Raw genomic sequence first — 15,024 nt, 5'->3', positions numbered from 1 at the left:
TGTGCAGACTCTCTCCGTGTTGTCACATCCCCTAGTGTGCAGACTCTCTCCATGTTGTCACATCCCCTAGTGTGCAGACTCTCTCCGTGTTGCAACATCCCCTAGTGTGCAGACTCTCTCCGTGTTGCCACATCCCCTAGTGTGCAGACTCTCTGTGTTGTCACATCCCCTAGTGTGCAGACTCTCTCCGTGTTGCCACATCCCCTAGTGTGCAGACTCTCTCCGTGTTGCCACATTCTCTAGTGTGCAGTGCACGAAGCAGTTGGTATATGACCACATGGTGGCCACGTGAACGCGTACACCTAGTTGCGCGTACAGCAACGTGCAGTAAACGTGGACAAAGCATTGTGCATGTGACTATGTGTCAGTTTACTCAGCTGTGAATTAGGCACCTCGTTAGGATGAGAGACATACATACAGACATCCCAGCTGTGTTTTGAACGTTCAGTTTTGCAGACTGTTTCAGTCTGGTAATGTTTAAATTTCTTTTTATCAAATCCAGCTGTTAAGTTTTTACTTCCCCTTGACTGGCAGTTTAGTTACGGCAGTTCATCAGTCACAAGAGTATCTCTGCCTATGCTACTGACAATTTACAACCCGGTTTATACTCCTTGTCTGTTTAACTCAAGGACCCTTGACTTTACCCCGGACACGAGGTTTTACGGTAGTTAGAGCTCAGTCCCGTTACTGCAGCGGTCCCTGTGTCGGTTGCTAAGCATGGGGCCGGAGTTATCCACGTGAGACGTGTCTTCAGAGAATCTCGCCCCACCGTTATGCGGGTTTGATTTACCTGTAGGGATATCTTCTTGGCGAAGGAGGGGGTCAGTTCTGGGGTAAGGTTTGTATGTCCACATATTTTATTTCCTGGTGATTACCTGCTGTCCTTTCACATTTTGCAAATGTAGTTTATATCACATTTGTATGTGTCATATTCACAGCCATGTGGTGAGATGTGTCTCGTTTTGTTTCCATGTCACATGTTCCACTTTACCTGTGCAGGCATTCTTTGTTTTCAATTTATGTCATGTGCAAAAACAGTGTCTATTGCAGTCAGTGTTTAAAGTCAGCCAGTCGTTTTCAACTGACAGCGTGGATATCGATTTGGACAGGAGGGTTGTAGATTACAACTTGTGTGTGTATTGTACATAAACATCGTTTCAGGCCGTTTCTCTCCATCATCAGAGTTCTCATAATAGAGGCGTAAACGTAGAATTGACACGTTGGGTATATACGATACTGAAATTGTCACCCAGAGTATTCCTATATGGATTTACAGGCAGTTTTAAAATGATTAATTCACTCAGTCAATTGTCAAATAAAATATGAACATAAGTGTTAGTTATGTGTTGAATTAAAGCAGTTCGGGTTGCTAATACTTTTGACGAATCAATGTCTCAATAACGTATGTACTGAAGATTATGAGGCAAACACAAATGATTTAACCTGTTTGAATGGCCAACACAAAATGTCAGCTCACCATATGGCCTAGTTGCTATATACTAACATGGTTCAGTAGGGGATATATGTTCCCTGCCTATGTCGGACTTACAGCCTGGGGTCACACGTCCCTATCAATCACACTACCCTCTATTGAAGATCAAATTAGCGTAGCATGAACAGTAAATAACAGTCCAGAAACCCCACTACCGCACTTGTTGAATTGTACGACTCGTGGCAGCGTATTATTTGAACTCCTGTCTATGCAATACATGTCAGGGTGAAGTAATTATAAGCGTGATTTTGTAAGTCTTTGCACACGCCCGGATAATTATTTTCTGACAGAGAAGTTATAATTACCAGTAAATGATCGGAATTCAGAGTGTTCTAAACACAAGGGATCTGATTAGCAGAGTAATCTGTGAAAACAACAGCTTATGTAGATAGACACAGATACACACAATCTTCATGTGGACGTCGTACCCCAATTATGTACTTCAAGTTCATGATACCAATCACTTGATAGTTTGGTCCTGACACAATTATGTGGAATGAACTGAGTACCGCTCACTCAGGTATCCGTTGCCTGTAATATACTGATACTCACTGGCGAGACATACCCCCCGCAGAGAGGTAGGCGACCTTTTATATGGCCTGAGTGACGGGCGCGATGATTGACAATCACACATTTCAGATAGCGACACCCCGTTATCGACAATGACTGATTTATGGCGTCAAGTGTTAATATTTGCACAGCTTAAACCCTCATTTCAGTTTAAGCTGCGTTTGTACTACAATCGTTGAGACGGAATAGTAACACTCTGAACAGGAAAACACAAGGAACAGCACATGGGCAGTTAACACACACGTGAACTATGTGCAACCACTCTTTGCAATTGATGTACTCAACTTAAGGGTCAAATGTCAGTGTTATTTATGCTTTACACAAACCCTTATGTACGAAGTTCGAAGACAGGTGGATGTTCTGTGGAAGTAACCCTGTTTCTGTCTACTTAAGGTGTGAAGTTTAGCCTCGTGCTTTCATTTACTGCCCCCTTGCAGATAATAGCGCAGTGACTGAGTGAAGTGTAACGCCGCTGTGATCAGCATTCCAGTAACATCATGTGCGAGGGTGTGACGCTGGAAATAGACATACATGTAGTCGGGGCAGATCGAGATTAGAACCAGGTCTCATAGGGCCAAAGACCCAAACCCTGTACAACGAATAGCGGTGCGTACGTGCGTGTACCCGCAAGTTGTAGGCACTGGTGAGGTTACACTGTCTCTGTTACTTGAGTCTCTCACCGACTTACCGACTTTAAATCTCATCCCCCCTTTACACGACAATGTAATTAATCCTGCTTGTCATAAACACACCATCCAACACCGATTGCAATCAATTGATACATGACTGTAAACAGGCGAATGCGATCAAGCCATCTGTTTGAAAAGAGATCCGCGAAACCATTTGCCTGATAAGCTATCTCACCTGTCATGTCTCCTTACACGAAATAGACACGCTATTGACAAACGTATGTTTCGAAAACCGTGACTGATTTCTGCGCTGCATTCTGTATGCTGTATTAGTGAAGGCGCGCCTTGCTAGTTCCTGTGATCGTAGTCGGCCTGAACTGGCCTTTGTCATTCTTTATAGACCGTGAAATAACATTGTATCGTGTTTCCCGATTTACGATGCTTGTTGTTATTCTTGTCTACGTTGTACAATAGGTTCAGTCACTAACGCCACTTGCTGTTGTGATGCATCTGTTGTCGATATGTTTCACCATATTTTGTGTTCACAACAAAAGAATAGAAATATGGGCTTATCCCGTTCTTCGTGTTCCAACTTGTTTGGTAAATAAGATTACTTAGGAAAATTTGTCAGCAGAAACATATATGTTGACTATATTCATCTGTGTATTCGTGTGTGCGTGGCATGAGTTCGATTCATGGATACAATGTACGGCTTCCATTTATGGTGTTCATATGGTGAAGGTAATTTTAGTGGAATATTGTACACAGGGAGCATTACTAACTCACTAACTACTTCTGGCCTCCTGCCTACATTTTATGCTGTTTTCATAACTGACAATATGCTTTTTTCAGAAAATATTTTATGCCACCTCCGTTTTTCAAAATGTATATGTTGTCTCTTGAAGCAGGATTCCCAGGTGTTTAATTGATGCATAATCAGAATAGCATTAAATATTTGATAATTATTTTTGTGTTATCAGGTTTCTAGAATAAATGATTCTACAATGGCGGGGATTAAAGGGATCATGAAACGCCCAAGTATTCCCAACAGGGGTAGCCGCAAGGATTCCGATGTAGAAAACAAGTCCAGCCAGTCCCCAGTTAAAAACACCGACAACAAACTCCCATCACTCGTACAAGAAGACCCCATTGGCGAACAAAACCTTCTGGGAAACAGTTTGACAGCTAAACTCAGGAAAAACTTCCCAACAGAATGTTCAACGAGCAATGTTATTAAGAAGAGGAATAGCAGCGGCAACGTATTCCATCTCACGCAGACAAATGGCGGACAGGATGACGATGTGTATGAAAAGATTCGTCGTCAGCAGCAGGTAAAGAAACATGCAGAATGGAGCCGTAGGAAACAGGAGAAGCTCCAGTCCCGACTCATGTGTTGGGCAGCAGAGGCAGAGAGATTTCTCCCGCAGAGCTGCCAAGGTGAAAGACAAGAAACAGAAAATCAGGGTCCTCCTGTTGTTAAGGAGAAGATAAAATTTGATGACTTCCCTAGAGGTCGTGGCAGTTCTGTGATTAGCTATTCCTCCTCCTTTGATGAAGACAGTGTGAGAATGATGAAGAAAGATGGGGTGTTCCGTCCCGTGAACAAATATGGCACTTCCCGCCTTCTAAGAGGAGCAGACGACCTCCCTTTTTCTAATACTCTCATCGATTATGAAACTGTGACATTGCCATTGAAGGATAGAAAGAGAGAACAGAATGAATCAGAACATTCTCGGGGAAAGAAGGGGTTGTCTGTGTCCTGGAGTGCTCAGTGCTTTCATAATGACCCAAGTGACGAAAAGAAGTCGGAAAAAGACTCGAAGGCAGGCTCTGCGAAAAGCTTTAAGAGTGAGCCAACTGCATGGAAGAAACCGACCTTTTCGTCAGGCAGGAGCAAAGTTGAAAGAGTCGGTGTGATGTGGAAACTACCGCCTCAGAAATGGATTCCGAGTACAACACCGTCTCCGAAGCGAGCAAAGGTGTCCAAAGATTTGACTCCAGTGACATCCGGTCTTGACCGAGAAGGGACTTCTGTCGCCAAGACTCGGTGGCATGTCAAGTCCAGTGGCTCCCCCGAGTCGGAATATGGTATGGAGACATCTTATAACATTCGCGGTTCCCTGAGGGCTTTACGGCAGATATCTTTCCGTGGAAAAGTTTCTCCCAGAAAGATGACATTCTCGGGTTCGGAATCTGTGTGCTGTCATTCTGGATAATATATCAAGTTTGCACGTGATAACGACATGTCGTAAGAGAGTGTAACTGTTACGACAACTTAGTGTTACGATTAATCAGTCACATATCACTTTGACGTAATACCGACACAGATTTGTTACAGAATGTTAAAGTGAGAAGATATGTCGTAAGATCGGTTTAAGGATTAAACAAAACACTCCGAAACCCTCAATATCCCCCCAATACTCATAAATGAGATTATCATAATACGCAGCTCTTTTAACTGCTAACATCATTACTACCACACATTAACCACGCTTCACGATAAGAAGTTTAGCCTAGATTCTGCATAATCCCGTATAAAAAAACCAATTGATGCGTAACACTAATCAGCACACCTAATCTGTTACACAACCTGTCTTATGCCTTAACCTGTCTTTTTTAGCATTTGGAATATTATATATTACCTAGAGCTGTAATGTAGCTATATACGACACGGTATACCTGTGGTTGTACTATAGCTTCATTCTGTCTGTCATACCCCCCTGGTGACCAGTGAACAACTTATATAATACATATGATCTTAGACCAAACTCCGTCGGTGTAGTCTGATGTAGGTTGATTCTCTTAATATGAGGTTTCATACTGATTACATGCTTCTCCATATCGTTGTTACCTTTCTAAGATCAAATGTATTTTTATTGGGAGTGTGTTAATTCTGAACTTCTGATTTCAAAGGTCAAACACTTAGATTTAAGACCATTTCTCAGCGTTTCATGCTAGTAACATACGTATTATTGCAAGTAACTTACAAGAACCTATTCGGAATAGAGCTGTTATATCAGTAAAGTCACAGCCAGACGCACGTTCCCACGCAGATAAAGCCATTCTAATATTAAGGATATGAAGGATACTTAGGTAGAGAAGGTTTAGAACTAATCCAAGTCGCGAAACAAGTGTACAATTCTGATGATTTCATGCACGACAGAGTACGTCAATATAAATTGATGAGTATCATAACCAATCCATTGGCCCACCAGTACACTTTTGAGACAGGCGTCCTCCCATTTGTGAGAACTCCCTCTTGTGAGACACTTCAGTATATGGTTGAGAGCATATAGGTGGTGCTTCCACATCCCTACAATGAAAGTGGGAACACATCAGTTAATGAAGAATATCAACAGGAGGCATGGCTCAATGATGAGTTAATTAACAGAAGACATTGTTTTTTAAGGAGCAGTTATTGTTTCCAGTAATGAACATGGATGGATACAGGAATAATGAAATAGCTTATTAAAGATATTGAGCGGCCAGGCTGCCATCGGTACTTTCTGAAAGCCTGCCATATCATGGTGATCAAACAGAGCCGTCAAAAGTTTATAATATTTGCATGAATTATAGTTAAAACAGTTACTGCAATCAGATTTAATGATTTACGGTGAATTAGGTAGATACCCCATCAGTATATCCGCAAACGTGAGAATTATATCAAACTGGACTAAAATGTCATGTTATAATGGCAAATTGAATACCATTCTTTATAATATTATGTTCAATTTATATTCATCAGATGTTTATTTTAGTTTTCCATTGTTATCAAATGTCAAGCGTATCGTACCATTTGCTTTTTGAGAATCTTACTTGTTAGAATTTCCTTAATACTATACGCTCTGGTTAACTAAATTTTGAACAGCAAACCACTGGTTGCCAACTGAGATAGGACGTTGTTACGACATTGAAGGATGTCTGTGATGAACTCCTTGTTATATTCTACTGTCCAGCACTAAATGCCGCCAGACATTTCCCAATACTTCTGTAAACATCCTAATATCTTAATATGTATCAATGTGCTGTACGTTCTTTTTGTCTCCATACGTGATTTTTGGGAATGTTTATAAGTTCAGTTACACAGTTAAACTCTAATTAGCTAAGGTTAATCCATTCTGTCATATAAGGGAGTATGGTGTGGGTTTTTTGTTAATGAACTGTTCCACTGTCTAACAACTGAGAGTTCTCACAAATGGGAGTAGACCCTCGAGCCATCGCAGTATGAAACTCTGAATCACGGGATCCTGTAGCATGATCTCTGCCACCTATTACGACAAACGTTCATGAAACATGTTGTACGAAGCTCTCATAGAATATAACTAAAAACGTTGTATTCTGTACAGACGACATACATTCGGAACTGTCGGCCGGGTTTGTCGCATTTGAACTACACAGAGAGGTGGTATGGGTATTGTGTGCTATTTATACTTTATCTGATATTCTGATATACTCAGAAAGTAATTAATCGCAAAACATACTTGGAAAGGACATTTGCACAGTTACAGTGTTACAATAATACCGCTGTTAGGCCTTTCAGCATATAAGTGCATATCAAAATCACAAACTGTTCTAAAATCCTGAGTTTCAATGCACAAGCTATGCACCTCCAAATATATTCATTTAACAAGTATTTCATACAACTATGTATCTTCCATGAATTGCTGTACTGTCATCGCATTTACACACGAACCTACAAGAATCAATAAAATCATGTTCTCATCCAGTGGTTTCCATCATATGCCTGCATACATCAGCTCTGTCGACTTATTGCTGGACGATGTCAACTGGAACTGTTCCAATGCGTAGACGTGTTAACGTCAACACTTATTTGAGTAGTGCGCCAGTATAGCATCACTTAGTTTGGTTCACGTCTCAACCAATGAAATTAACTCAAGAATGGTCGATCTTTTTGAATTTATCCTCCCTTCACTAATCTGCTAGGTGCGCTGATCCGGACGGCCCAAACTTAAACTGACAGCGCATGTCGTATGCTGGGTTCTGTCTTTACATGTAGCAAGTTGTCGCAGCGCACATTGAGTCGGGAACCAGGCCGGAAGGGAGGAGTTGGACCGCCGCTTATATCATTTTGAAAGGAGAGTAATCGCCCCTCTCAACAAAAAAGATCGCGCGTTAGGGCGCCAAACATTGAACGAACACCCCAAAAGGTTCAGTTTATGTACAAAAGGACAGGAACTACTTGTATATGTTAAACAATGAACGCGCAACGCACTGTTGATATTAGAAAATTCATTCCACTCTCTATTGACTTTTGATGCTAAAATATTTAGGCAATCTATAAAGAGCATGTTTCCACACACACATGCGCTCAAAGCTCCAACACATTATTACCTATGATAACCCAAGCTGCCTGTACTCGCAAGAAGGTTAATGTCACATGACTTTATCCCTCCGGGTACCCATTTTCTACTGGGTGAACGGAGGCAATTATGAACAAACACACCTGCCTAAATTTAGACAACATGTATCACATGTCGTTCGTTGTGGGTCAGGACTAGACATTCACAGGAGTCAAGTTGCCAAACATGGACACCCATCGAAGACCTCTCCGTACCAAACGGTGCTTATCTTCAACTGATTTGCAACCTGTACTGCACAGGACCACACACACCACCACATCCTGGAACCATTCCCACACCAAGGCGTATACAACTGTTATTAGCATGGCTGGATCTCGGAACAGGTGTGCAACTGGTACCTCGTATCGTGGTGTCGTGTGCAGACAGGGAACTCCACTGTGACATATTCTGGTCACTTGTCATGTTAGGTCATCTAGCCTTTGAATATCAGTCGATGGCGTCCTTTAACAGAGGCGTCAGTGCCTAGAAATGAAGATTCATTATTCTTGCTAGCGGTTCACGAGGAAAATGGAAATGATAAACTCGACATATAATTCGCACACAATTCAGTGTCACTGTTCCCAATTGTCACGATGTCAAAGTATCTACGGTCCATATCTCCAAACTCATCTGTTCTCAACATTAAATTCACGTGGAGCAGTTATACAACAGCAGAGCTTTCACACACAGGCCAACATATATACATCTGTATCAATATTTATTGTACATATAAACCTGTGTGGTGATGTTATGCACGGACAGATAGATCGGAGATAGTTGCCGTGGGGTCTCATACAAACCTACTTGTTTGAGAATCCGGAATTCCTTCACAGAAGGTATATGAATACCCTATCTCCCAAAGCTCTAGAACACTACATGATTCACACTCATACACAGAAACTAATGTAGGCGATACGCTGTCACGGTGTTGTAACCTGGATTGTGCAGGAATGCTTGTCGTTCCTGTTTTATCATCAGCGTTGTCTTAAGATTTCTTAAAATATATAATCTCGTGCTATACATAGTATCACGAATGTGTGATAGCCACGAAGTTCCAGGATGACATACATTTTAACATACCAAGTGCACTTTTAGGATTTTATGTATATGGCGAGTGGGTGAGTCATATAATTAAAGACATATGTGCCTGCCTGCCTGCCTGCCTGCCTGTCTGCCTGTCTGTCTGTCTGTCTGTCTGTCTGCCTGTCTCCCTCTTTCTGTGCTTGTACGTGCATGTGCCTGTGCATGGATAATACAATCTGTAGGTTCTATTTTCTCTGTGTGTGGTGATAGTGGTGTCTCTGGGAAATTGACTGATAACAGCAAAGGACTTCCAGCCACCTACAATTATAGTGTTTATGATAAACACCGGTTGAGGACCAAGCAGTTGTAGGCAGTACGTGGTATGATAAACACCGGTTGAGGACCAAGCAGTTGTAGGCAGTACGTGGTATGATAAACACCGGTTGAGGACCAAGCAGTTGTAGGCAGATTAGGTAGAAAGCCGACATCACGTCTGTCGTGAATATACCACTGAACTTGAAGAATCTAACCCCTCACCATGCTTTAAAACACAACTAGTTGTAGGACAAATATTATTTATCGACATATTCATAGAACAAATACGCCAGGCGTGTTATGTCTTAATTCCCAGACCTGAAATGAAAGCAAAATGTTTTAATAAACATCACACATAGCGGCGAAACAATGATAGTATCTTTTATCGAAATATCATTCTCGATAATCAAAGCTACTGGCAAACAAGGTGTAGGCTAGTGAACGTGAAGTGCATGACGGTGAAAGTCATTCCGCTCGTAGGTGCACACGCCTTGCTCGTAAGACTCTCCAGCTTCACCCATCGCACTACACTTGACCGGGGGCAACCTGGGGCCCATTTGCTCACAACAGCAAGCGCCAGTGGGCGACACTCACAAAAACTTACATTAGAGCTGAGATGGTTGTAAGTTAATGTTAATGCATGGCAATCACGACTATCTTTGCTCAAGGAGAGTTTCGAAAATCTGAGCCCTGCCCGTTCTGCTGTACACCCTGTTCTTCTGTTAATGCAGTAACTGCTTTTTGAGCCTTTATAGAATTATGAATTCAGAATTATACGCGTCAATAACAACATAATACTTGGAAATCTGTCATTGCAAGCTCTTTTTGAAATAGGGGCCCCCTTTTGACATTATTTCAGCCCGCTCTTCTTGGATCCTGGAAGCACTGCGTAAGCTAATACGGGTCTATTGTCACGTCGCTGCTCAACTTAACCTTGTTTGCCAGTAGTTATCTCAGTTCACTTGTAACTAAAACCTCAGACCAACTGGATATGACAGCCCCGATTGGAATGTGGCGTTACGTCATGTTGTATCAGAGACGCTCCACATAAATAACTGTACTGGAAGATTGTTTCCGTGTTGTATGCTTCGGACCGAAACTGTGTGAGTAGATTGACCAACTTACGCTGGGTAGCCGCAGTGACAGTAGTTGTCGATGCAGTGGAAGGTTCGCCACGGTCGGGGACATTTGCACTTGATTTCATCACTCAAGTAACGTGTCAGACATTGGTTACGCTCGGAGCATTTGGCTGCGAAAACAAGAGGTCAGTTTGTCGTATACGTGAGACCCAGTTATCGGTGTTAGCTAATTTTATTCAGGCATCTCAAAAACCACATTCTTTGAACATAGTCACCACATCATGCAAGAGTAGTCGTAAGGATGTCACCAGTGGTTACAACCTGTCTACTTCGTCATATCATAATTTGTCGACATCAGTTCAAATTACAACTTTACTGGCATATTCAGAGGCTGTGACAATCGGAGTATGGAAATTTGCGTGTAAGAAAATGGTAAATTCGTCTTTGTTCCTTTCAAAACGTAAAACATTTTCACTACCTGACGCTCTGAAGTGTGGTTTGGCAAAATAGGTCATATATGATTCCAAGGGTTCAAACTAAGTACTGAATGCTTACTATTATCCAAGAAGTTACCAAAGAACAGTTCTTTTTTTCCCATTTTCTGCAATTTTGTTAGAAATATTATACCCCAACGTGTTATGATGGCTAATATGTCGTTAACCACATTGCCCGCATGTCTGACAGAGCTCCAGATAAGACGCGTATTTGCGTATTTTACTCAATACACATCACAATTACTCAGTTCATTACAACCCCCCCCCCCCCCTCCCCAAACAAAAAACAAAAAAAAACCCAAAACACACATAAGAATTACTTAAAACCCAATGGGTCTATAATAACTCAATGAACTAAATTAGCTTGCGTATGATAATTCGTCGTGTAGCCCAAACTCTACAACAGCCTTAGCAAATTTTTAGTCATGCCTACACACACACCACATAATGTGGTTCGGGGATTGTGAGTCAGACAAGTAGATATGCCTGTTTCAACATGTATTTAGCTGTGGGATGCCGGAACTACGTGAACAATATCGACGGCCTGTATAAATCCTTATGCCTGTTTTTGTTCTGATGTTTTGTAGACAAACCTCATTTATCAGTTGGACTGTTCACTGAAGTGGATGAACATGCGTATTATGCTTTGGGGATTTTGTGATCAACATGTCGCAAACAATCGATTTGCGATGACATATGTACGAAGTCGTCGTTTTTGCCACCTCGGAGAACAGAAACCTTGTCTTTGCTGCCTGGCTGTGGTATCCCCCTACCCTTTAAAACGCACACTCGCACGCACGCACGCACGCACGCACGCTCGCACTTTCACTTGTAGGTTCGCTCGTTACCGAGGTCTTGGTTGGGGTCGCAAGCGCTGGTACAGGTGCACTGGCCGTTGTCGCAGATAAGAGACCCTGCAGTTCCACACACTGTAATCCCCGAACAATCCGCTACTGTAGTACACGTTTCCCTCTTGCTTAGGGCCGACGCACATGCTACAAGTAAATATACATCCTAATTGGTGAGTGACTTTAGTTTTGCGCCCACTCAGCATTATTCCAGCTATATGTACCTAAGCGAATCTGGATCAGACAATCCAGTGATCAACAACATGAGCATCGATCTATTGAATTGCGATACGACTGAGATTGGTCCTGGAAATGGCCCTTCCGTGGGGGTCTAGATCACCCTTGACTTTGTTTATTAAGACTCTGAGTTTATCGTATAATCACCAGATTTCAAGTCTGTCAGTTTATGGGTGAGTGAGGAAGTTCAGTTTAAGTCCTCACTCGGCAATATACCAGCTGTGTGGCTGTGGTCTGTAAATTATCGAGTCTGGACCAGACAATCCAGTACTCAAAATCCTGAGCATCGATCCACACCATTGTAATAAGATGACATATGTCAACCAAGTTAGCGAACCTGACCACGTGATCCCGTAAGTTGCCTCTTACGACATGCGTTGGTGAAGATTAATTCTAATGAGTGAGCGGATTTAAGTGAAAGATCAATATTCCACGTTCGTCGGGGCGATATGACTGATTCTGAGCAAAGGCAAACCGAAGACTACAGTCAAGACTCACCATACATGAGCACACTGACTGATCACTGGTGATCAACCGATCGTCAATTTCAATAATATGCAAGATACATCTGAATACATGCAGGGTACATGTACCTGTATCAGAATATGATTTCATTAAATTTGTATATCCCAAAATTATCAGTAAATATACATAATCACTGAAAAGAACCAGTAAATAGACATATTTTAGGATTATACATAACCACGCACACAACACGACCACCAAATACACACAGACACAGATACACACACACACACACACACACACACACACACACACACACACACACACACACACACACACACACACACACACAAAGACAGACAGACAGGCAGACACACGCAAGCACGTACACAAGCACAAACACACAAAAGGCACATACTTGGTTGGGTAACTTTTGACCATAACATCATGGTGTATGAGCCCAGAACGAAGAAATGTTTATATTTCCCTATTGTTATGCATGTTACTACCAAGCATCACACCATTTCAGTGTTCAAAGGTAGCTACAAGGGAATTGACAGTAAGTTCCATTGTTATTTCAAAATTTACTCCAGTGACCATGTGTCAAATGTGTTTCTAGGGGAACGTTATACCGAACACTAAATACATCGTTAACTACTAGTTAGTTCAGCACGGGGACAGAGCGTGACCTTCATCGTAATCCTTATCCGGAGACGTGTCAAGATACACGCCAACCAGACAATCTTGCAATTGAAGTACCCGTAAATGGCGTAGATCCGGACTTAATCACTGTGACATTCACGTGACACATACGTCACAGACGTCATCGCCCTCAGGCATAGTTTAATTAATCAAAGTTTGATGTATATTTGAAAGTACCTGATTTAGGGCAAACAGGTACGACTTGGTTCTTGTCATAGACGATCTCTGATCAAGCTTTACCGGACGATGACTTACATCTTATAAAGAAATCTTTATCTTAGAAAGTGCCTATATAATGTGTGAGTGTTATGACATTACCTGCAAGTGCTAGAACGGAGAGAATGGTGAGAGATCCCATGCCTAGTGGATTGTCCGAGAGTCTTCCTACAAAATGGACAATCTTATCTCACAATACTCGAACACAGGCCAGATGATTTTTTTCCCCTCCATGATAAAGGTCGCGTTAGTTCTGCACGATTTCGTGTTATTGGGTTAAATAGATAACTATTTTGTTCTCGTGTCATGGACATTTTTCACAATTTAGGAATATCTCAGTCTGTGTTAGTGAGAGCTGTTCAAAGTCGTCTGGCTGGTTTCTTCTCCGGCCCCCGGCGCCTTGTGAATAACGACGTTCACGGAAAGAAACGTTCGTAAAATACCTATGTCAAACAATCCACGGCGGAATATGCATGCTGAAGAAAGTGGCACTTAGCATTGTTACAAACATTTGCACGCACACACATTTACACACACAAAAAAAAAACCAACAACAAAAACAACAACAAAAAACAACAACAAAAAACAAAACAAACAAACAAAAAACAACAAAAAAGAAACAAAACAATAAAGAAACCAGAAACAATATAAAACAAAGAAAACTCAACATCATGGTATATGATCTCAAAACGAGGAAATTGTTATATTTCCCCCCCATTATTACTTGTTATTTCAAAATTTATCCCAGTGGTCATGTGCCAAATGTGTATATAGCGGAGCGTAACACCGAACACACGAGACAGCGTTATCTACTTGTTAATTCCGTACAGGAATTAACTTTATCATAATCTTTACCCCTAAACTTGTTAAGATACACTCCACCCAAACAATCTTGAAATTGAAGTACCCGCACATTGAACCCGGGTTTTCGGCGTGATGAGCGAACTCTTCAACCCCTTGGTTATACTACCATGGCAACACGTACGTGCTTCTTATCTTAAATCAGTTCCAACAGCCTTGGAATAATACATTCATATCAGTGGCGTTGGGGATGTTGCTTTTACGTCCATCAGATTTGTTGGGTTTGAGGCAAATTTATATTTATATACATTTTGATAAACAAAGAAAAGTTTACATGCCTAAAACACTCAATAATGGTTAAATGATCACATGTACACAATTACACCTTAATCGTGTAAGGTGTGCCTGACCTGATGGGAGGCAATAGTCTGTTTCTCTGTATATAGTCGAGTGACAGTTGGGTAGCGTTGTGGTAAAAGTGTTCACTTGTCACTGAAAACCTTGGTTCGATTCCTCACATGGGTGCAACCCATACAGCTCATTTATGGCATCCCGTTATAACATTGCTGGGTAAAGAGTGGCGTAAAACCTCACCAACTCTGGTTTTCAAATGTTGAGGTGTTATAACGTTTGTGGATCCACAGTCGACAGTTTTTGGTATTCATAATGTGAAAAAATGTCTTTTGTAGGCTTCGTACTTCCCTTAAGAGACACAATGAAAAGCTGAACTTAACTGACATACAGATGTGCTGAAGAATATTGTGTCTTCAGTCAACAGCCTATGTTAATTCAA

The 15,024-nt window shown here is 41.6% G+C and overlaps 2 protein-coding genes across 2 annotated transcripts; one reads left to right on the top strand and one right to left on the bottom strand.

Moving 5' to 3' along the window:
* The first annotated feature begins 752 nt into the window (after nucleotides 1-752).
* LOC137295024 (uncharacterized) lies at nucleotides 753-7,411 on the top strand. The gene is made up of 2 exons (XM_067826282.1): nucleotides 753-838; nucleotides 3,672-7,411. Exon 2 carries the CDS (start codon nucleotides 3,696-3,698, stop codon nucleotides 4,905-4,907), a length of 1,212 nt encoding a protein of 403 aa, XP_067682383.1. The 5' UTR covers nucleotides 753-838; nucleotides 3,672-3,695; the 3' UTR covers nucleotides 4,908-7,411.
* Nucleotides 7,412-9,635: 2,224 nt separating this feature from the next.
* LOC137295385 (uncharacterized) lies at nucleotides 9,636-13,611 on the bottom strand. The gene is made up of 4 exons (XM_067826723.1): nucleotides 13,533-13,611; nucleotides 11,811-11,957; nucleotides 10,515-10,638; nucleotides 9,636-9,707 (listed from the first exon to the last, which is right to left on the bottom strand). Exons 1-4 carry the CDS (start codon nucleotides 13,570-13,572, stop codon nucleotides 9,695-9,697), a joined length of 324 nt encoding a protein of 107 aa, XP_067682824.1. The 5' UTR covers nucleotides 13,573-13,611; the 3' UTR covers nucleotides 9,636-9,694.
* Between the last annotated feature and the right edge of the window lie 1,413 nt (nucleotides 13,612-15,024).

The sequence above is a fragment of the Haliotis asinina genome, chromosome 8 (assembly GCF_037392515.1).
Source record: "Haliotis asinina isolate JCU_RB_2024 chromosome 8, JCU_Hal_asi_v2, whole genome shotgun sequence".
Lineage (NCBI taxonomy): Eukaryota > Metazoa > Mollusca > Gastropoda > Lepetellida > Haliotidae > Haliotis > Haliotis asinina.
Note: the sequence above shows the minus strand (reverse complement) of the source record. Positions and strands in the feature narration are given on the sequence as shown.

Coding starts and splice junctions, on each gene's coding strand:
- LOC137295024 (XM_067826282.1), top strand. CDS start 3,696: ATGGCGGGGATTAAAGGGATCATGAAACGCCCAAGTATTCCCAACAGG.
- LOC137295385 (XM_067826723.1), bottom strand. CDS start 13,572: ATGGGATCTCTCACCATTCTCTCCGTTCTAGCACTTGCAG. Junction 11,958..13,532: donor CTCCGTTCTAGCACTTGCAG/GTAATGTCATAA, acceptor ATTTACTTGTAG/CATGTGCGTCGGCCCTAAGC. Junction 10,639..11,810: donor CGACCCCAACCAAGACCTCG/GTAACGAGCGAA, acceptor TTGTTTTCGCAG/CCAAATGCTCCGAGCGTAAC.